The sequence below is a fragment of the Ambystoma mexicanum genome, chromosome 1p (genome assembly GCF_040938575.1).
Source record: "Ambystoma mexicanum isolate Mex_15411 chromosome 1p, UKY_AmexF1_1, whole genome shotgun sequence".
NCBI classification, from domain to species: domain Eukaryota; kingdom Metazoa; phylum Chordata; class Amphibia; order Caudata; family Ambystomatidae; genus Ambystoma; species Ambystoma mexicanum.
In genome coordinates, this window is record NC_090921.1 from 1014971803 (window position 1) to 1014995815 (window position 24013).

The 24013-nt window shown below is 42.8% G+C and overlaps 1 protein-coding gene across 1 annotated transcript in view; it reads right to left on the reverse strand.

Annotated features, from left to right (window-relative positions):
* Positions 1-24013, reverse strand: part of RANBP10 (RAN binding protein 10) — a 1189242-nt gene that overhangs the window by 375508 nt on the left and 789721 nt on the right. Inside the window, exon 8 of the mRNA XM_069655248.1 lies at positions 20510-20618. Within this exon, the coding sequence (XP_069511349.1) occupies positions 20510-20618 (109 nt within the window). The remainder of the gene's footprint in view (positions 1-20509; positions 20619-24013) is intronic.

Here is a 24013-nt window from a genome sequence, read left to right on the forward strand (position 1 = left end):
TCCTCTTCCTGGATCCTCTAATCAAGAGGTCAATCGCAGTGGGTTTTCTGTCTGCAGCCTGACGCGTTCTGGAGTTTGTGGTCCTTATCGATACCTTTCAGTTTCAGGGAGACCCGCTTTCTGCTTGAATTCTTGTACTCCTCACATCTGTTAAATGCCTGCCTGGCTCAGCCCGGGGCGAAGTCTGTTTTTATCAAAGGTAGGCTGTAGGGGCCGAACATTGGTATCAGTACCCCACGTCTGTTGTCCCAGTACGCAAGCGTATTGTCGAACGAATGCCGCCCTTCGCATTGGGGGGCCCTTCTGCTTAAAAACAGCAGGTTTGCTAGTGGGAGGGCAGTTGCGGCTTGTTCAACCTTCACCAAGTCCATCCATCTAAATGTGTGAGCGATCTGTGAAGCCCCTAAATATCAGTTAATGCCTATTCTGCCTGGACCACCTAATTGGGAGCAACAGTGTCAGATCTACTGTCTCTTGACTCTGCTATTGATTATTAATACCTGTGATTTGTTTCGATTAATCTGAAAGCCTGCCACCGCTTCAAAAGGTTAGCATGGCGACCAATGGGGGAAGTGTTTTCTAGAAAGAGCATGATGTCATTTGCAAATAACACCCTCTTCTTTATGCCCCCACCTCACTCCTTTGATAGATTGGTCCATATGTGTCTTGCCAATGGTTCTACCAAAGGCATGAAAGTAACTGAGACTGAGGGCACCTCCAGTGAGTTTGAAGTATTCCAAGTTTCTTGTTCACCAACATTTTCGAACATGGGGCTGCAAATGTCGCCAATATCCATGTTTTAAAATTAGAAGTTAGGCCCGCTACAGTCAACCTTTTGTCAAAAAAGAAGCCGACTATGCGATGGAAGTCTTTGTGGCAGTCCAACTTCAAGAAGGAGGTTTTATTTAATTTTTCTTTTTTGGTTTTTAGCCGGCATTCGACTTTTCACAGTTCCCAACAAATAAAAGACATTGTTATAACTTCACATATCATATTAAGAACACATTCACAATTTGATAAAAACATAATTCATTTAACACTTATAACGTCTATAGACAAAGCAGCTTCATGTCGGTCGATAACCATTCTTCTTTGTCCACACGTTTAAAATGGCTAATTTCCTTCTTAGTAGTTAGACAATCCAATATTAAATGTTTCAAGGCTTATTTTTCACATTACCCATGCAAATTACAGAAATTATCCAATCTCTGGGCTTTATTTCGATTAAACAGAATGTCACTCATCAATTAGGTTAAGTCGGAACCTTAACAATTCTGATCTCCAACGAGTTTAGAAAGCGTCTTAGATACTGCAGAATATACCCTCTCGGTTTGTCTAGAGCAGATAAGGACTTTGCTAATACTAAAGGTACACATCTTGGATAATGTGCTACTCCAGTCGGATCTTGCACTAGCTAACTATCCACACAGGATTGCATACTAGATTGTCTTCAGTGCGCTATCAATCCAAGTTTGCTTACATTCTTTTTCAGCTGTATTGAGAAAGTATTACTACCTCGGCCCAGCTGGGACCACATTACCTCCTACAAAGAGTCCTTTTTGAGCACAAGTATCATTTTATATAGTGAGATGATCTTCCAGTCAAAATGGGCTTGCAGAGACTCCAGGCACAACTCATACCATAAACTGGCCATCGGAAGGCTGTGGGGAAGATTCAACACCCCTCTCCACAATTTCCCTTCTAGTCTTGTCCAGTTTACACAACAAGCCAGTCCCAAGTACACCACTTCCTGTACAACTGGTACCGTTTGGTCTAACAAGGTTTGATTTGATTAGAATTTATAAGGCACTATAGCCCACAGGCATTTAAAAACAGGAACGCGCTTTAAGGGATTTCTAAAGTGCACGATATTTGAATTTGCTGGATTGACCTGAAGATCGTATAGCATTGAGTAGTCCCCAAGCTTCCAGGAGATGTTGGCTGTCCATGGGGGTGTAGTCCAAAAATATCATCATCCGTTTAGGTCATCCATTGTATCGCCAGAGATCCCGTTTCTGAAATACCAACTGCATGAGGGTCTAATGCTTCTCCCAGATTGGCCAAATAGAGGTTAAAGGGGGAGGGGTCCAATATGCACCCCTACCTCACACCCCTCTCTGTAGGAACGAGAGAAGATAGATTTCCCTGGGCATCTAATATCACCTGCAATCAGGAATTATCGTGAAGATTCACTATAGTTGCTAGGAGGATAGACTGCAAACCCCATTGTAGCTTTGCCCACAGGCATGGTCTAGTAATTGTGTCAAACGCCTTTGAAAGGTCAATCCACGACCCATATAGTATAGCACCTCCCTTCAACCAGTTTAGTGAGGTTGATCGCCCCTTCCTTAATCCTATTTGGTGATTTGGCAAAATACCTCAATTTTCCACCCATGACTCAAACTCTCTCAGTACCACAATGGCAGGAAAAATGTTGCTAACCACATCTAGAAGGGCAATCGTGTGGCAGCTCCCTGGATCCATTCGGTCACCCTTCTTATAGATGGAGAACACTATAGCCAACTTCCATGAAGCGGGAAGACACCCATTTCTCAACAAATAGAACAAATAGGCTCAGTAGTATTCTTGACCATAGCCCTACATCTGTCTTGAATATATAGTTGTTTAAACCATTAGGGCCGGCCGCTCTTTAAGAGGATTTCATAATTAGTTTGGCTATTATATCCAGAGTTAAGCACACCCTCCAAGCAACATGTCATTTTTTCACTTGCAGTGTGACCAGATATATACTGTGGTTCGTCCGGGGGAAAGACGCTGTCTCACTTTGATGGAGCAGGTTCTTGCTCATTAAGCGGCCAGTTTTTCTTCCTCCAGTGAAGACAAATCTTACTGAGTAATCGCTCAGGCTCCTTCATCTGGGGACCTTCAGGATATTTTCGCTGTATTGGGGTGTGGACTTTATCCCAGTTGCCCATCGATTAAGTGACTGATCAGTGGCTTTCCTTTGGCATCCCTCCAGATTACTGCTCCCTAAGAGGCCCAGGTCTTCCAGCCTGTACATGTCAGATTTTACTACACCACCCACATCTGCTGTCAGTGGTGTGTATGTGGATGATTTTAGGGACTCCCTCCAATGGTCTGGAGACAGTGTCAGTGGGCAAGAGGGAGATCCGTCCCAGAGTTTGATGCTGTCTTTCCAGAGTAGAGCCCAGGTTTGAGTCGCCACCTCTCCCCTCAGTCCTCGGGTTTACCCCGTTCTCCTCTTATGGTCGGTACTAGAGTCAGGCTTACAAGACCTTAAAAGCTGCTCCTGCTCTCTTGGCCAATCCAGTCATGTTTATACTTGGTGGTGCTCTGCCAGGGTCAGCCGTGGTCAGGATAGTATCCCATGGTTCCCTTAGCACCTTCTGCCTTTGCAACAAGCATCTAGGGCTGCATGGAGGCAACTCTGCAGCGCGAGCTCCTCCTCATCGCTCCAGCTCTTCCCACTCCTCGCTTCCCAGTTTTGGCTGACCTGGGGATCCTTACCACCTCCTCTCAAGCATGAGAGTTGTGTCATGGAGGTAAGCGGCTCATGTTTCAGTCACCGGCTCTTATAAGGTCCCCACTGCCGATCGACACGTCTCTCACTGTAACGCTATCCATGGGAACGTCACTCAGCCGGTTCTGACCTCTTACGACCTCGAACCCTTCCCTGGAGTCTACTCGACTGGAGACTGGGCCTGAAACACAGGATTGGTAGAGTTTAACTCCCTATTGTCTGTGTGCTTGAACCCCTTCTTCCCCAGGGTCCAACCCTTCCCTTTGATCCACAGCTCATCTTGGAAAGTGTGCTCTCTGCCCTGCTTTCAGCGCAGGGGGGCGTTGATTGATGCAGGCTCGTTGCTGCCTAGTTACTTCACTGGCAAGAGTCTGACAGGTAATAATGAGTCTTTTGAACAGTTCTCCAACTTTGTTCCTTTCCTTCCTTAGATGGCCTGCTTCCGGGGATGGCCATGTGCTGCCGAGATAAGTAGCGCTGAAGGTGAGAGCGCGATGCGACCCTTTCATATTTGTATTGAACTGTATTGTACTGAGTTATTTTTCTGTGTGTTTTAGGTGGCGCGACGTTTTCAGCGTGGATGCCGGTTATGAAGAAGAAATGCGGTGAGCGGCGCCTCTAGATGTTTCCACGCTAACCTGGAGTGTCTTTTCCCTCTTGCAGATGGATGAGAAGTTCCGGAGACAGAGTTCACCCAGAGCGGCTGGGATTCAGGTAAGCGTTTGAAGCTCGTACAATCTTTAAAAATAAGCGAAGATTTGCTGAATGCTTACTAATGCCTTTTTTCTGTTCTTTTCCCTTTTCCTTAGGAAGCAGCGTGCCGGGATGGGAATGACAACGCGAAGATGCCCGCAGAACAGAAGAAGCGATGAATGGTGGGCAGAAGCGCCGCAAGGTAAGGCTGTTCCTAACAGTGTTCTTGCAGGAGCTGAGTGCAGAAGAAAGATGCAGGCCTACTGGAGACCGTCCGAACATGGTGAGTGTCACGCTGCAGGTGCAGAAAACAGCACGTTTCTCAGCCTGGGCATGGCTTAAATAGTCTCTGGGTATCCTAGGTGTCTCTGTGCTGAACCACACCCAAAAAACTAGACTGCACATGCAGTTCTGGGAACTGAAATATGTGGGGGCATCCATCTTGTCCCCATCAATGCACTACAAGTCCAATCCCCAATGTTATCCTATGGGAGTGAGTGAGTCTGGTGCCACAAGCGCCAAGTCTGACTCCAAGTGGGTCTTTGGAGGGATGGAGAGGCCCTTGAGGGCCATGTAGGTGATTGTGGCATGGCTCCAGTCTGACATCTTGGAGGGCTGGGGACATGAGTGGCAGGAATCATGACACTCACCTTCCAGCTGTGTGGCAAACTCCATGCAACATGTGCTCATCCGTTTGCTCTGGGGCTCTTTGGGAGCTCTCCCATCTCCATGAAGCATGTTGCTTCCCCAGCAAGTGCCTCAGATTGTTTGGCCCATCCAAAGACGGCCATGTGGCACGTTCCGCATCAAGGCTCTCCCGCACCTCCTCAGGATAAGACAGTATTCCACCACAGTCCAGTCCAACCAAAGTCAAAGTTCACACTGAGCGGACTCTCCTTCAGGTTTTAGCAGATACACCCCTCGCTTTCTCTCTTCTCATACCATGTATGACCTCACACCATAGGTCTTGTTTTCCATTACCCATTTTCACTGCTATTATTGGTCTACAGGCCTTGTGCCTCCTCGTTCCTAAACAATCTGTTTTTGACAGTCACATGGTCTATGGAGGGGAGGTCATAAAAGCTCTGGGTATCATCCTGATTTCACTGCCATTTCCTTCTGGTGCTGTTTGGTCAGAGGTACTGGGTCTCTACTCTTCTGATTTAACAAGGGTCCCTGGCTGCATTTCCTTTTCCACAAGGAACTACCTCCAACAGATTTAAAGTCACTTTTTGTGTGTACTTGTAAAATTAGATGGAGGCCCTTTGCCACAGTATAGATGGTCACTCAAATAACTTGCTTAACATCACATTTGGCATTCATGATTCTTGGGTTGGCATTCCAGTTGGATGGAAGTCATTCATTTGCCCTAAAAATGTCTAATTACTACCGGTCTAATTATTACCGGTACTCTGAAAATATTGAACTTTGTGGGTCTTCATGTATGCGGTCAATGATCCAAATGTACGGTTGATGGATATGTCAATTATTTGTTTGAGGAATGTGAACCATAGGACAGAACTTCCTTGAGGTGTTGCATGCAAAAAAATGACTGCTCCTAAAAAATAAATCCACTTGTTTATGCCACTAAGTCAATATATTTCTGGTGCATGGTCCACTACCAATTACATCACTCCTGCATCCTTCCTTCTGACTACTGAGAATGCATCCCTCTTAATATGCCACTGTAGTGCGCTGTACATTGTTTCATCTGTTAACAGTCTCATCTGTTCATGTAAGATTTGAGGGCTAGCACCACAACCGTTAACTTCAACACATGTATGTGCAACTTAATCTAGGTCAGACTATGTGTCTTCTGAATAGTCAATCGCTAGGTGATTCAAAATACCATACACGATGGTAATCAGTGGTAATGGTGCCCTTGGGAGCTAGATCTCTAGATATCTGTAGCTTAGTTAGGTTGGAGAAATTCTACAACCAGATTTTATACCTTCTGCTCAGTTTTAATCACTATAACCTTCAGATCTCAGAGCCTGTAACAACTAGATTTACAGGCATGGCTAGGCAGCCTTTATCCTTGGTATACAGGAGCATCTGCATGCATAAAACCATCATGCCCAACGTGCTTACTGCTTCCCTCATTTTCAATATGCTAGGAATTGGAGATCATCCTTTTCAAGGATTCAAACCCCATATTCAGGCTAGTACACACTTGTGTATCCATGGCTGCATAAACGGGATTCCTTGAACTACTTACACAAAAGAAATAAATGGTTCATGTAAACTGATGAGCCAAATAAACGTTTTTCCCGATACACAATGTCACTGTTACAAGGGAGACCCCGTCAACATCCAATCACAAGTAGATGTAAACATGTAATATCCCCTCTGGAATGGGCAACAACCACAGACTAAAATAAACCAAATGATAGGACATTTAGTATTGTTTTTATCTTCTGTAAATCACTGGTGGTTTGTGTGCCGTTCATGCTATGAAATAAGATTTTGTGCATCCTTCAAGGCCATTGCTGGAGTGAAGTTGCCTTTCTCAGACAAAAGGTTATGTCCTGCTACAAAGTAATTGTAAACCTTGCTGTTGTAATGCACTTCGTGCTAACAAGTAAAATGTAGGCTACAGCAAAAGGTCCTTATACTGAAAGCTAATGTGTGTGGTACACTCTTTCGGGACGATTTCTAGTTTTCCTTTGTCAGGCGCAGCTTTACTTTCCTCTTTGATAGTTTGATATGCAGCACCTACATGCATTATCTGGAGGATGATTCACTTATTTCCTTAGTTGGGTCATTTTTATTTTGTTTAAAGCGAGACCTAGCTTGAGCGCAGCGGAGCGCTGTACAAGGTTTGGGTAGCCAGAGTTTGGTCTGGCATCTTTTAACAGTAACAAGTACAGTTGGCCTGGTGGCAGACACTATACATTATTACAGGAAAAAGTAGTGTAGTCCCCTAGACAATATTACATGCATAATTACCATGTTCAGGGTCCAAGGGTCACACAACCCAAGTACAGGTTTCTTGCTTTTCTCTAAATACAAGTAAGATACATGATGCACATGCACACCATAAAGTTTTAGCACTCAGAAGTAGTAGACAAGGGAAAACAATGTCCAAACACAGCCAAGGCGGCTACTAAAGTCCAAGGTATATTTTATTAAGAGCTCTCTAGGCCAGAAGGGCATATTACACTCCAGCAAGGGACATTGCAGCAACACACAGGAATTCAATATACATCCTAGAGAGGAGTGTAGGACAGATTTAAAACTCACTAATAAATGAGTGGAACACAGTAAAATTGCAAGGCTTGGAGGAGAATGGCACGGACACTGGGGGGGATTCCAGGAAAATGCCACAGTCCTAACTAAGTACCTTGCAGTGGCACATGGAGTTCAGTGTTGAGAAAAGGGCCCCATAAGAAATTGGATAGTCTGTAGGCCATTCTGCAGTTATAAGCCATGCAAGTCCCAGTTCCTTCACACAGCTACCAAGAATAAAGCTGTCGACCTAGGGAGGTGGCACCCAGAAGAAGAGATCCAATGGAGGGTTTGAGCACCAGGAGCAGAACAACCGAGCAGGATTTATCCTCCAATGTAAACTAATGTAGAAATGCAATTGAAGCAGACCTGCAGCCACTGACCACAGACCACCCTACTGATAGGATATGGCATTTATAACGCGCCTGTACATAAGTGTTTCTGGGCGTGTGTTTCATTGGGCTACTAATGGGGTAAATCTGCATATACTCCCTGTAAAGTCAAAAAATAATTACTAGCTGCCACCAGGCTATCACCTAAAACCAATGTGGGGTTATAGAATTACCCAAGGGCACAAATGAAGTTATTCAGAAGCACCCATGGGCCTGGGAGCCATATACACAAAGAGTGAAAAAAGGAGGGGGCTGTGAAAAAAGGATGGGGCTGTGGCAGGGTGACTTCAGCAGATGTCCCTCTGACCACCAAAATAAGTTACAAACCACAAAAAAATAATGGTGGCAAAAGGTGTGGGCTCATTAAATGAGACTGCAGAACTCCCAAATCTGGAATTCTACCACAACAACCCTCTGGAAAAAGGGCCTTGGAATGCTAAAATGCCAGAGGAACAAGACCCGTCTCCAGAGGAAAAGCTACGCACTAAAGCACTGATGAAGGGAGAGTTGCTGGAAGAGGATGCTGGAAGAGAGTTCTCATAATGACTAAACTATCAAATTCCATCAGATCCGTCAGGAAATGAAAGTCGTCCACTTAGGAATTTGGTAACAAAAGTACTTGTGTAAATAAAAAGTGAGATACATTTCACAGAGCCGCTTTACAGACAATGGTGTGAAGACTTGCTGCCAGTGTTGGAATTTGTCCATTAAACTATAGAATGTACCCTTCCCATGGTTTTCCACGCTTGCTCACCTTGGCACACAGTTTAATCCCGACTTGGCCACTCTGCCTGTAGGCTTGATTGTCCCAGAATGACCATTCCAGAGTTGTGCCATAGGAATAAGTAAAATTATTGCTGGAGGAAAAAAATGCCTCCACTCTAAAGGTTTGCTTGAGCATATATAGATCCACACAGCCAAACATTAGATGAGGAATTACTTATTGATGTTGGAATCATATATAATATATATATATACACACACACACATATATATACATATACATATACATACACACATATATACACATACACACACACATATATATATATATACACATACATATATATATACACATACATATATATATTTTTTTAAACTTGACTTATTAATTTTGGCATTGGATGTGAACATACAGGTGGATACATATTATGCTTTAGGAGCTATTTCACGAAATTGATCCAGTCCACCATAACAATATTTAACAACATTAACTTTCATTGTTCCAATAAGAAGAAAATAAGAGCCTTGCCACCCTCCCCCACCCTCTCTCCCTCCCGGTTCTCGAGTCTCCTTCTTCCGAGGCATTGCTACTTTGATTCGTGGTAGGCTGCGTGACCTTCATCTTCAATCATCTCCTGGTCATCGATCTCTAGTATGGGAATCAGTTATATTTTAAGAGTCTAGTACGAGCGTAGAATGTGAGCAAGAACCAACGAAAGGAGGTTTGGGGGAGTTTTCACAGAGGAGACATTGGTTTAGATATTGGGTTATCGCAGTGCATGGAAATCTGGGTAAATAGTCAAACAGTTTGAAAATGGTTTTGAAGGGCAACTCAAATCCAAAAATTAACTCGATACAAATTGGCAACAATGCACAGGAGCATTTCCTCAACGCATTTTCATGATACTTTCGCCCACAATAAACACCAGAATAAAAACATGTTCACACTGGCTGTGCCCATGTACATGGATGCTAGCAGCACATTTATATGCCAGAATTTCAAATTGTTAATCTTAAAGGTATTTGTACCGTGCACAGTCACCACCGGAGTGGTCCCCCAGGCAACAAATCATGTGCATCTGTCCCTTCTTCCCAATAGCAAGCCTCCCACTTTGAGGTTAAGGAGGTGAACACGCTCTGCAAAACCCCCCCTATGGGCTGAAGAAAGCAGGACCTCTCTTGGGAAAAGACTCCCGTTCCTATGAGGAACTCCCTAGAGCAGATACCATCGCTTCATACATGGGACGGTCTGCTATGAAGAATAATGTGACATCTTTATATTTGGCTGAAGGCAATGATGAAACAAACCAATATGAAAAAAAAAAATCAAGATGCCTCATTAAGGAGATCCATATATTTAACTGGGACGAGTGGAAGGAGAGAGTACTGTACGCCTGGGAAGCCTGCAAACATCATGCATTGGAGAGGCAGAGCAGAGACAAGCCACAGAGCCAGATAATTTCAAGGAACCATAGAATGCCAGTGCCTGACATCGGAGACCGGGCGCATACAACAGAGAAACCGTTGTGAAGTGGGAGAGGGGATCCCTGTAACAAGTGGTGGCATGACCACGACTACCATGCTGGGCAAGACGCCCAGGCAACAACGCAGAGACCATCAACGCTGGGAGTGCTAGCAGCTCCCCATCGCCAGGAACCAAATACACCAGTAACCAGGGGGGAAGCAGAGACTGACGCAGAGAATGTGAGTAACAAGAAGCAGAGGAACGAGAAGCCAGATACTAAAGAGAACTCACCAAGCAAGTGCCTAGCCCTGCAAGGTTCTTCTGCAGAAACAGAGGTACTGGGGAGAACGGGAAGCCACTGAGGCACCAATATATGCATGGAGAAACTCGTCCCAGTCAGAAGACGAGATATTAAATATAAGTGTCAAAAGGGAAATGTAAAAACCCGACAAAAAACGTAACGAAAAACCTGGTTGGGGAAATAGAGAAAGACATGTATTATATGAAGACACAAGCTCATCCCAGTCCGAAGGGCGAGACAAGCTGATTGAAGAGGTGAACAACCAATGAAACCGGGATCTTATAATCTAGTGCAGGAAACAAAGACTTGAAATGAATACCATGGGAAGAAGGGAAATTACCCTATGACTTAAGTGGTGAAAAATGGAGAAAGCAAGGCATACAATCCTGTAATGAAAGACGTGAGATAAGCCTGACAAGTGAACAAGATGGAGGAAGAGATATTCAAAGAAAGAGAACCCAGGAGAAAAAAAGTCTGAATTGGGATCACAACATACCCAAGCTTGGAAAGCTTTAACTAAAAGACTGGGAAAGATCTAAGAGTTAAGAGAAGACCAGATTGAGTACGCTTCTGTCATTAGCATGCTTCTGCAGAGAGTACCCAAGAACATTTTGGAAGATCAGACGAGATCGGGCGCATTCAGTGTGGTGTGAACATTTTGGAACAGTTACAACAGTTCAAAGACACCATCAAAAGATAAGAGCCTGGGGGAAGAACAAACATTATCTTGGCCTAGTTTAAGTTGGTTATATAGAATTGTAGGGTCAGGTAGTTTGGACAGAGGATATTTTTACGTTGGACTTCCTGACAACTGACCACCACCTTTACTTCGTTTAGATAGGGAGGGTGTTTTCTGTGGTAATACGGACAGGTTGGCCTTTGTCTTATAATTTCATTGTTGATGATTCAGAATGTCCTTAACTTGTCCGACTGCTCCTTCCGACTAGCCACACTATGTCGACATAGTCATGTTTGCTTTGCAAAAAATGGCAGTAATGATACTATAGGCAAACAGGTCAACACTGGCTCTGCCAATATATGGCAGTATCCACACAAATGAAAATACTCCTGTTGACCTTTCCATTAAGAATGCCATGGTACAATAAGAAAACAGGGCTTAACTGGCTGCAAAGTCTAGTCCAGCATAGGCAGGCAATAAGAACACTTAACATGCTTACTTTATAATAAATGCACAGAGTAAAATAAATGCGACAGCAAGACATGGCTAGACTGGCTGCCCCCAAAATGGCAGTCTAGCAATGTAACGCATCACTCTTTTATCAACCACCAGTTCTTGAAATAAAGGATGATTTTTACTGCGAATGGCACCGCTCAATCTGCATGTACAGGGAGGAGCAGGAGCACGTCCTCGCACATGCCAGCATCCCCAATGGGCCATGCAAGGCTGGGGAAGCAAAACTCCCCGGGTCTTTCACGTCCCATTGCACATGCGCAACAATACACTAAAATGTGAGGTTCTCTACAACCTTTACTTGTTGGTATAGGGATATGTGGAGAGCTGAAGGCAACACAAAAACAGAAAAACTCCTATGTCACATTTAGTTGAATCCACTTCACTGTCAATAAAGACCATTCCATACTTAATTGCAAACATGTTTATTAATTTTCATGTTTAGTTGAAAGACAAACATCACATAATAGTATCAAATGTGACCATGTTAGGATTAGGATTTTCAATAGTTATATATTACAATGTTAAGTTCATACTGTTGCTTGTTATTCTCAACTGGACAATCAGACATTTATGTATGCTTGATCTGTTATGGTTTATGTTCACACAATGGGGAGCATATCCATGTTTAGTCAATACTGTAGCTAGGTCGGCTATGACATCATGTTATGTTATGGAAGGGATTCTGGAATGTGATACTGTTAGTTGAAGGTTGCTGTTGGATGTCGTACCTGCTGTCGTGTTACCTTTAACTTAAATAAAGAGTTTTAATTTATCTGGCAACCGCCTTTATTCTTAACATTGGCGACGAGGTAAACTGTCGATGTGCCCCACCGCCATGCTCTGTCTGCCCACCGGCGTGTGGAGCATTTCTGCCGGCGAGTAACCGAAGCAGCGACAGCAGGAACCGGAAAGGAGAAGCAGGTCAGGAGGTGTGTCTCAGGGTGGTGGGACGTCTGAGCCCAGCAGCCTCATCATGGGAGGAACGCCGGCACCCTGTATACTTTAGATTTTGGGGAAGGAGGCACGGAATTGAAGCAGTTTGTTACCTTGCTCGCGCCTTGCTCCACATCACTGTGCGCCCTCCTATGTGCGCACGCCCCTGTGCGCATATATGTGAGCTTGAGCCTGACCTGGCGACGCTGCATGTGCGCCGTCACTTGGCAACAGAAATCCAACTTGACATTCACCGCCCACAACAAAGGGGACATGTCCTGACCGGCGAGCGATCCCACAGCTCCAACAAGGACCATTGTGACGTGCAGGGACAGAGGAGTCCAGTCAAAATAGAATTTAGCTGCAGCAAAGCATTATTACGTGGTTTAACAACACAAAGGGAGCTGATCTGTGCCCATTCAACAATAGATATGACATCAAAAGCAGCAAGACTGTGCTTGTGGAACTTGGTACTTGGAAGGGTGATGTATACCTGAATCAGTGTCCACTTGGCAAGACTTTAGTGCTATTGTTCACAGGCTGACATTGTGCAGGACATTGTGCTGATCCCCAAAGGCCCCACCATTGACTCCATATTGCAAGACCCATTAGTCATGGCTGCATCAATTCCACCTCCTTCTCCGTTCCTAGCTGAGCCTGGTCGCCCAGTTATCAGGTGGGATAGGTGGAAAGGAATTTGAGAACTATCTGGTGGCAATAGGAGGTGATAGATACCATGCTGCTAGGAAGAAGGCCCTACTATCGCATAATCTAGGACCAGAAGGACGTAGTGTGTTTGATGGCTTATCGAGAAACCAGGGAGAAGCAGCAGGAGATTCTGATGAATATGCCACAGCTCTTAAGCAAATAGAAGAGCACTTTGACCCCAAGAAAAATATAACTGAGTCAACAGAATCTGTGGAGTCCTATATCGCCTCCCTTAGAACATTGTGACTTTGGAAACTTATCTGACTTGCTTATAAGGGACCAATTGGTGAGGTGCACCAATAATGTAAGAACACAAGAGAAATTGCTGGCAAAAGATGTCACATTAGAACAAGCTGTTGAATTGGCTAGAATCATAGAACAGACCACCCAGTACATCAAGGAATTGAAGATAGACAAACAACTACCACATGCAGTGTGTGCGGTTGGACAAAGAAGAAAACCAATATCGGTGGGGAATAGGAAAGACGGATGGAACAAAGTGCACCCAATGTGGCAGTCCAAAACATGGTCTGAATTTCCCCACTTGCCCAGCTAGATTTGCTAAATGTTTTAAATGTAAGCGCAGAAGAAACTTTGCGAATGTCTGTAGAGACTCAATCAACATGGTGGAATCAAGAGAAACAAGTGATGAAGAGAGCCGAACCACATTAAATGTGTCAACAGTGACACCCACTCAAGAAGTGGCTGCCAGGCATATTTTCCAAATCTCAGCAGTCTCTGGTGAGCAAAGTGGGCCTTTGGATGAATATGAAGTTGATGGTTATAAAATGACGATGAAGGTTGACACAGCCTCACCGTGGAGCATCATTTCGGAAGAAACTCTAAAAAGAACAGTGAGAAAAGACCCGAAGTCACTAGAGCCTGCAAACGTGCAACCCTGTGGTTATGGCGAATCGGCTATCGATATCCTAGGACAATTCCAGGCACAAGTTCTGTTCAAGGGCAGGAGGTATGCAGCTAATATACTTTAACCAAGAAGGGAGCTTTGTTACTTGGTTGGGAAGAACAAAGGAAGTTAGGTTTGAGGGTTCAAGCCAGTGCACCGGAACCAGTGACTATAGCGGAAATGGAGGACAAATGGTCTAAAGAATTTCCTGAAGTATTCAATGAAAGTTTGGGCAAACTTAAACATTTTGAACATATTAAGCTCAAAGGAAAGCCTCAACCAGTTGTTCACAAAGTTGAGTACAATAACGTGAACAGTTGGCCGATCTCATGAACAAGGGGGTAGTCAGTCAAAATCTCGAAACCAAAATATCGAATACAAAAAGACCGAAAAAAAAAATATCGAAAAAAAAATATCGAATTTTTTATTTATTTATTTATATATGTTTTTGGGGTCAGGTAAGTAAAAAAAGGGGTAAAATAAAAAAAAAATGAAAAAAAGGGGGGTTGGGGGGGAACCCCCCCATTTAAAAAAAAAACACATTGAAAAAAAAATTCGATATTTTATTTTTCGGCCTTTTGTATTCGAGATTTTGGTTTTCGAGATTTTGGTTTTCGATATTATCACTATAAACCGAACAAGGGTGTAATTTAACCTGTTGGAGGCACTGAATGGCTGTCCCCGGTGGTGTTAGTCACCAACAGTAATGGCAAACGGAGGATGTGTGTGGACTTGAGGAGCTTAAATCAGAATATTCTAGTTGAGAGACATCCTCTACTGATTATTGCTGAGACTTTAGCCACCTTGGGGGAACCCAAATGGTTCTCTGTAATAGACCTGTCGGCAGCGTATCATCAAGTGCCACTCTCTAATAAGTGCCAACATCTCACAGCATTCATTACTCCCGAGGGTACTTTCAAATTTCGCCGAATGCCTTTTGGCCTGGCTTCAGCTGCTTTGGTCTTCCAGAAAGTGATGGAGGTGTTGAGGAGTGTAGATCATGTGACTGTATTTCAAGATGATATACTCATATATGCTGAGAATGAGTGAACATGAGAAGATGCCAAGATGTGTTTTGACAAGACAGAGGCTGGATTAACGGTTCAGAGGAGTAAATGTGAAATTGCAGTTAAAGAAGTGGAATATTTAGGTCACAGAATATCAGAGAAACGTATTTCACCTAAAAGATCTTTGGTAGACAGTATCAGTAAGGCTCCTCTACCTAAAGACAAGGACCAATTGCGGTCATTCATGGATTTGGCTGAATATTAACATACATTTGTCAATGGTTTTGCATCTATATCGTCTCCGTTAAGAGAGTTACTAAAAAAAGGAGCACATTTCAAGTGGTCAGAAGACTGCCAGATGGCATTCACATCTATAAAGGAAGGAATTGCTCAGGCTCCACCCCTTAGTGGATTTGTTTCTGGTAGAAAAGCCATATTGTCAGTTGATGCTAGCATTTTGGGGCTAGGTGCCATGTTAGCCCAATATGATTCAGGTAAAATAGAACACTTGATAGCCTTTGCTTCTAGGCCATTGAGAGGGGGCAGAGAGAAATTACTCTGTAATAGAGAGAGGCTTTGGCAATGTCATGGGCCATATCACATTTCAGATTTTTCTTATGGGGCCAACCTTTTCAAGTTAGAACCGATCACAAACCGTTGGTACAACTCATGAGTAGTATGGATTGGGCCAAGGGCTCACCGAGGATCTCCAGATGGATGGTGGAATTGTTAGGCTTCAATTTCAAGGTCTGTTACATACCAGGTAGGGAAAATGTGGTTGCGGACTGTTTGTCCAGACTACCTGTTGGAAGTTTCATTGAAAGTGGTGAAAATACAGAAACAGCTAGAGAACAAGATTTCAGTATTGCCGAGATAAAATGTAATGCCATAGACAAGGGTGAATGGTCACAAGTGGATATTGAGGACAAAGAGTTGAATCCAGTGAAAGCTTAGACTCGGATGGGTGGCCCCACAAAAATAATGTGAATAGGTGCTATAACAGATATTTTGAGGTGAGGGAGGAACTTAATCTGTCCGAGGACGGGTGCAATCTCAGAAGAGGGAACAAAGTAGTACAGCCCAGTAGCATTAGATCCCAGTCAGTTAATGTGGCGCATGTAGGTCATCTAGGAAAGGGAGGAACTAAGAGGTATTTGAGACAATCATTCTGGTGACCGGGAAAGGATAGTGATGTAGAAGTAAAAGTCAGGCATTGCAAGGAATGTGAGAGGAGTGATAAAAAAAAAGTGGTGAGGGAGGTACCACTTGTTCCTGTGAATGTACCTGGAGAACCATGGGAAAAAGTAGCTTTAGACTTAATAGGACCCATACAAGAACTGGGTGATGGTTACAAATATTTAGTTGTAATGGTGGATTACCATTCTAAATGGTTAGAATGGAGAGCTCTTCGTGAGGCCACCACTGCTGAGATGATTTCTTTTCTGGAAGATGTGTTTTACAGAAAGGGATGTCCCACAGTATTGGTAACAGACAATGGAGTGCAATTCTGTACAGAGAGGATGTTGAATTTGTAGAGAAAGTTCAGTATTAAGCATATACATACAGCGCTTTACCATCCAAGAGCCAATGGGCTAGTGAAAAGAGCAAACAGATTTGTTAAGGGTGGAATAAAATTGGCGTTGGCATCAGGTCTAGAGTGGTCGGTAGTGTTGAAGGAATTGGTGTGGAACTACTGCACTACACCTCATTCAACCACTAAAGTATCTCCATTTGTGTCGTTGAAGGGCAGACAACCTGGAACCAAATTGTGTCCAGGCTGATTACAAACGTCAGGGAGTGTAGAGATAGATCGTCAGGAAATAATGAAGTTAATCAAGGGAGCACAAAATACATACAAGGAAAGATTTGATGATGTGAATAATGTTAGAGAAACAAAGTTGGAGAAAGGTGATCTTGTACTGATAGAGAATCCACGATTGGGTTCCAAATGTATTGAGAGCAAGTTCCTAGGTCCAAAAAAAGTTGCATCAGTCAGAGGTAATGTGGTGATTCTAGAAGGTGGGGAGTGCTGGTCTACATCAAGATTGGTTAAAAGTCTATGCAACATGGATAAAGACAGCATGACAAGAGACAATAATGAAGTGGATGGTGACGTAATAGATAACACCAAAGTGGGCGTAGAACAAAATGAAGAACTGAAGAGAGCAAGGAGTGAGAATGGTGAAAACAATATTGTGATGGGAAATACAGGAATGAGTAAAGGGAGAGCCAGGAAAAGGACGACCTGGTTCAGAGACTACTGATTGGAATGAACTTCAGTTTCTAGAAAGGCCAAGGGAGGAGATGTGTTAGAATTAGGATTTTCAATGTTTTAGAATTAGGATTTTCAATAATTAAATATTACAATTTTAAGTTCATACAGTTGCGTGTTATGCTCAACTGGACAATCCGTTACACATTTATGTATGCTTGATCTGTTATGGTTTATGTTAACACAATGGGAAGCATTTTCATGTTTAGTTAATATTGTAGCTAGGTGGGCTATGACATCAGCAGCTTCTAAGGTGGAATGTTATGTTATGGAAGGGATTCTGGAATGTGATACTGTTAGTTGAAGGTTGCTGTCGGATTTCGTGCCTGATATCGTGTTACCTTTAACTTAAATAAAGAGTTTTAATTTATCTGGCACCTGCCTTTATTCTCAACAGACCACCGTGTCTAAATTCATATAGTTTAGAATTTCATATTCATAAAGGCATACTCTCAGTCGCACTCATACAGTCACCAGCAGACCGTATGGATTGACAGAGCACAGCGACATGGACGTCCTTGCGGGTCACACAAATACGCTTTGTTGACTTAACCTAGCTTGGCAGCTCACGGACAGAAACAATTACCGTGCTGCAGCCCCTTGCTTATCTGAACGAAATACAATGGGGTTTTCGCACACGGACCATAGATAAATCGCTCTGTTACATATACCACTACCAAAGGAGACAGAGGGAATAGCAATTGACTACCTCTTCCTGCCTGGACATATGTATATATATATATATATAAAATAATTAACTGCTGACGGGAAGCCACCGGAGTGAAGTGGACACATATCACTTAAACCATAAATCGTGTACCTAACCGTCAAGGCTTCAATTTTGGACCGAGCCTCCAGCTGTCAAGAGCGCCCCTTTCTTGCCTATTACAACCAAGGCAGCTTTCTATTCCTGCCCTCTCCCCTATTGGTCTCTGGTCCACCTAAGCACCACGAGGCCTTCCAATGGATGTGACCAGCCTTTGAGCATCTCCAGGTTTTACCAGGCTGTTTGCACTACTTCCACTAAAAGGAGACTTTTACGGCCCTGAAGAAGGCTGGGCTTGTTGACAAAGACAGAGCCCCCTCAGCTGAAACTCCAGTAGGCTAGTTACTAATTGGAAGTTGACATAATATCCATCGGTATTTGCCAGCCAGAACAATGCAGCTATAATCTGCTAAACAGGCTTTTGAAGTCTAATAGGCATTGCACTTTTCAACGACATATGATTGAATGAGGCCATTGGATTGCAGCATTCCATAACCATTTGCTTGTACTAGCATTGTTATTGTTCATCGTTTCCCTAGAATGACTTATTTGTATCGTATTTGCTTTGCCTTGATACACAGCCATCTATGCTTTTCCCCTGGCATTGCGTTTTTTGTGTTTGTATGTGATGCTGTTGGCTTGCTTAACAAACTGATTGACTGTATGCGCGCGACAGAGTATGCATTTATGAAGGATATGACATTCTAAACCTATATGGCTTTAGACACAGTGGTCACATTTGATACCATTATGTGAGGTTTGTCTTTCGTCGAACCATGAAAATGAATAAACACTTTTGTAATTAAGTACGGAATGGTCTTTGACACTGAAGTGAATTCGACTAAATGTGGCATAGCACTTTTTCGGTTTTGTGTTGCCATTGGACATGCACGGCTCGGGAACAGAACAGTTAAAGGAACAACATGTTTACCTTTGTCACTTCAAGCCCGCTCAGGAGCACTCCCTAAGCTGCAGCTCCTGAGCGGACGCAGCGCTTCCATGACTGGCGAGGGTTTCGTTGCGTCAGGGCCCACTCGCCCATTACGGAAGGACCGCCCCTGGTGCAGTAAAACTGTTTTCAAATTGTATGCTCCTTTTAACATTACAAAGCTATAGTCCAGTTTAACTGGGCACACTTCAACTCTACATATGCTGCTGCATCCTCCCTTCCCCATCCTATGTCAAGAACTTGCACCCTCTGTTTTTCCCATCCTCATCTTCCACCTGCTACCTATTGCTCCGCAGACCAAGTTCAACATACCTACCGCAGGCAGGAGAACAAGATGGCAACATCTTGACAAGCCTAGGCACTAAGCCCACTATAGGTATTTGGTGTAGTACAAAAGCCTTGTAATCCACAATAACCAAGACGTTCATCCAGGGGGAAAAGGCTATATTAAAGGACTAACACTGATGGTAAATCTGTAGTTCGATTAAGGTATTATTCTTTTCTCAACAATGTGCATTTTACAGCAAATTAGCAAATCGTAGGTTTCAACATCTAGGATTATGATAGATGTTTAAATGATGACGTATTGACAAATTTACTTTGTTGGAGTAAAATGTTACTTACTATGAACGATTCTGCAATCAATAGATACATTAAGACACACCATTAGATTCTAGGGCATAACAAAACTGTAAAATAATTATCAACATCTTCCCTAAGGGCAGAGTGGCAGTAGAGGGTAAGGAGAAACATCCAAGTGCATGCTTTTCAGAAGCTCCACAGGAAACAAACTCCTAGGGCAGTGTGGTGGGAATCACTAGGCAAGGGTATCAATGTTTTCATAACTCCGCCAGAACCCGCTGCAAACACCCATTGGGGTATGCATTCCAAAACAAGTCCTTAAGTGAAGCAGATCTGTTTCATCAGATAGGAAAGTGTAGTGTGGTGGTGGACATTTACAAGAGTCTTCAAAGAAGAAAATGCTAACATCAACAGCTTGCGGGCAAAATGCTCCCTGCATCTTCATTGTGGGGTTTGTGTATACAGGTGGGATATGGTTGCCAACATTTGGAAGGGGATGCTTTCATAAAATCTTGGGAACATTTGTTCCATTAGAAATTCTAAACAGCACCTCTATATTTAGGAGTTAAGGTACCCAGTGTTTGGATGTGCAATGCATGAAATGGACCTCATTGTGTGCCACAGATTTGAGTTTCAAGAGAATTCAACTCTGCTTGAAGGCTTTTCACCATTGTATCATTGAGCTTTAACAGGCTTTGGCTTTCCAAAAAGTCTTCCAATGGCTACAAGCACTAGAATCATCCATTTGTTTCAAAGAAGAGGCTCAGTTTGTGGGGACACAAAACCTTTTTTTCTACATGACTCGTGATGAAAACAATTTCCCACAAACTGCTTGCCATTTTTAATGAGATTGAAAGCATGCAAACGTATAAACAACGGAACTCACTTTAACATGAAGAGCAGGTTGGGGTTGTGCTCAAGTAGGCTGGGGTAGAGCTGCTGTGTGGACCAGATGGCTTCTCCCACTCTGCCTGCTAACACCAACTTCTGTATTCCTGCGTAAGGAAGACAGCCAAGAAAATAACCATTACTTATTGACACGCGCATTCCTTACTAAACACCATCTAATAGGTTTGAACAAGAATATTGAGTGGCACAATGAAGTAAGGCAAGAGTTTCTATCATTCATGTGATGCACTTTCTGGTGGGTGCTTGAACCACGGCTTCAAACATGATTAATCAGTTTCACACTGAAGCGGAGGGATATGTGAAGTAGAACTGGAATTGGAGCGTTAATATTGTTTTTGTTGACTACATGGGGCTCACACATAGAGGTTGAGTGGGTTGAATAATGTGTCCTCAAGAGGATTCATTTAATGATATTGAGTCTCTGAAATATGGAGAATTGTTTTACTCATTACTATGTATAAGCTGAAATCATGTCAGCAAGACAACAATGGCGTATCCTACTGGTGTATGTAATTATGCGGGTAATATGTATTTGTTGCCAACCATATGAGAACATAGAGGATGATGTAATTGAAAGTTGAGACTATGTTGAGGGACAGTGACCATCATTTTGGGGGTACAGAATTAAATACATGGGTGTGGAATCCTTGACATGGTGTGACACTGTTTTAGTGATTTTCCTAGTGTGATCCATTACCCTAGAATTATCTGGGGTTGTGAGATTGGTTATATCTACCCACTGCTGTATATATTTAACCCCAAGATCCACAAAAGTCTGACTGACCCACCTGGTCACCCGATAGTCTCCTTTATAGGGGGTCTTCTTGAAAACACTTATAAATGTTTGTATCATGTTCTACAACCGTTTGTCATCACCCTTAGCTCGCATATACGAGACACTTCTGATCTGCTCACTAAAGTAGACAATGTCAATTGGGAACCACAATACATCCTGGTTTGCCTTGATGTTGTCTCGTTATATACTTCTATTATACATAGAGCGGGGATCGAAGCGTGTACATTTTATTTAGAATCTAGATCCATTAGTCATCAACAGCACAACAAAATGTTATTGGAAATGCTTCAGTTTTGTTTGCAGCACAATTGCATCTTACATGGAATCTTCATTTACAAACAAACCCAGGGAATGGCAATGGGGTCTTGTATGGCCCCAACATATGCCAATCTCTATATGGGGTGGTGGGAGACGCAGATAGCTTGGAGAGAGTAGATGGAAGAGTTTACTAAACACATAGTTCTCTGGTACCGTTTCATAGATGACCTTTTCATCATATGGGACAGTACCAAGACACAGCTACACAACGATGTCCACACTCTCAATGTTACAAATCTAAATTTGGAATTAATGTGTACACAGTAGAAAATAATTGGTATTTCTGGATGTGCTGTTCAGTGTGGAGAACAATAGTTTAACATCCAAGTTATTTAGGAAGGAAACTAGCTCTAATTCTACTCGGCATGCTATGAGCCATCACCCCATTCCATTGAAAAACTCCATTCCCTATAGAGAGTTTGAGAGCAAAAAGAGCATGTAGTAAAGACCTAGACTATCAGGCAGAAGCCAAGCAGATTGGCAAGAGATTTTTTACACAAGGTTATAGCAAGAGTAGTCACAGACTACTTTAATAAAGCAGAAGTCACCAAAAGATCAGAACTGTTTAGGGCACATACCAGTAAAAAAAAGGAAAAGCTAAGATTCATAACAGGGTATAACCATCAAGCCAATAATGTTAAACTCATTATGAAGACATATTGGAATGTGCTCCTGACAGATCCTGATCTCAAAAAGGTGTTCGATGAAGTCCCTAATCTGACATATCGCAAAGCACCCACCTTAAAGGATATACTATCACAAAGTATGGTAGTTACGGAAGCCACTAGTCAGGACACTTTATGAAACAAGACCTGGCAGGTGTCCGTAAATTCGCAAATTGTAAAATGTGCAGCTTTGTATCTAAAACCCCTTTTGTCAGCTCAAATGGTTGAAGATGGAGATACAAACACAAAATGACATGTATGACAAAATTCATAGTATATGCCATTACCTGCAGTCTTCACTATATTGGATCGACTATAGGAATGCCCAAGCTAAGAATCCTTCAACATTATAGAGCCATTAGGAATGGAGATGTGACCAACCCTTTAACAGGACACTTCATAGAGAAACATGGTGGTAATGTGATGGAAATGTCATTTGTGGGTCTTGCTCATGTCCCACAACACAAGAGATTGGGGAACAGAGAACTGAAACTTAGACAATTAGAGGCATCTCTTATTTGTAAATTTGATATTCTAAGACCAAATGGACCCAAAATTGATCCAGCAATGTTTGTATTTCTCCAATAGATTTGATCTATGCTTGTTAATCTGTATGAGACATTAGGAACTCGGTTGGCATGCTTTCATCCCATCAGTGTTGTCTCCTTAATGTGAGGTAGTGGTTAATCTCAAAGGGCAGTGAAGACCACATTTGTGTAGCATTCCATTATAACTCGGGGTTAGTTGCACTAGCACTTCATTTACAATACAAGGTTGGAATTTGAAAACATGATGCACTTGCACTTTACAAATTTCTGTGTTTGTTATGCTGCCTGTTGTCCTTTACGTTCATTCTCATTCAAGATAGATATGATTGATCACATGGTCAGGTTAAATGTTAATGGAAAAACATGAAAATATGAGAAACATATGAACAATGTCTCCACTTGCATGTACAAGTGACAACATGGGGGCCATGCCTGCTGTGGTGAATAGATGCATTTTGCATAAAAAGGAAAACTTGTTGAATGAATATGCACTTTATAGGTGATTGCTGTTTTAGTGTAATTTTTTAAAGGGAAATTTTTCCAAGCATGCCTTAGTATCGTGTTAGATACTGGACTGTGCAAGATAGTGTGTTTCTCCACTAGAGGGCACTATGTCCCTCTTACACAATGGAGAACTATGGTTATGAAAGTGGTTTGCTGCCGTTCCGTGTTTAGCTTGTAGCACACCACTACAAACCCAGGGACGTAATGGACAGACTTATCAAGGAGATAAGATCAGTCCATGTTATATAAACGAGCACTTGTGCAATTAAACACATGATTGTGGATTTTGAATATGACGTTTTTTAAATTAAGGAAATGCGGCATTGAGCGAATAACTAATTTCCTTACATCTCTCATATGACGCTGGCACTCAATTCATGGCCAACGCACAGTGTTCATAGTAAACACACTGACTAAATAGTTATTATCATGGCGGCCCGCTTAATGTGTTCTACAATGCAGTATTACGTGATCGGATATGATGAGAAAGGGGAGGAGCTGTTGCTCGAGCCGCTTTCCTTTTGTTTTAAATTCAATGTGTTTTTACGAATGTGGCATTTGATCAGCCTTAGAAAGTTTGGTATATCCAGGCGTAACGCGTGGAAATTTCCCACCCCATGGGGAGGTTTTTGATTTATAACTACCCTATA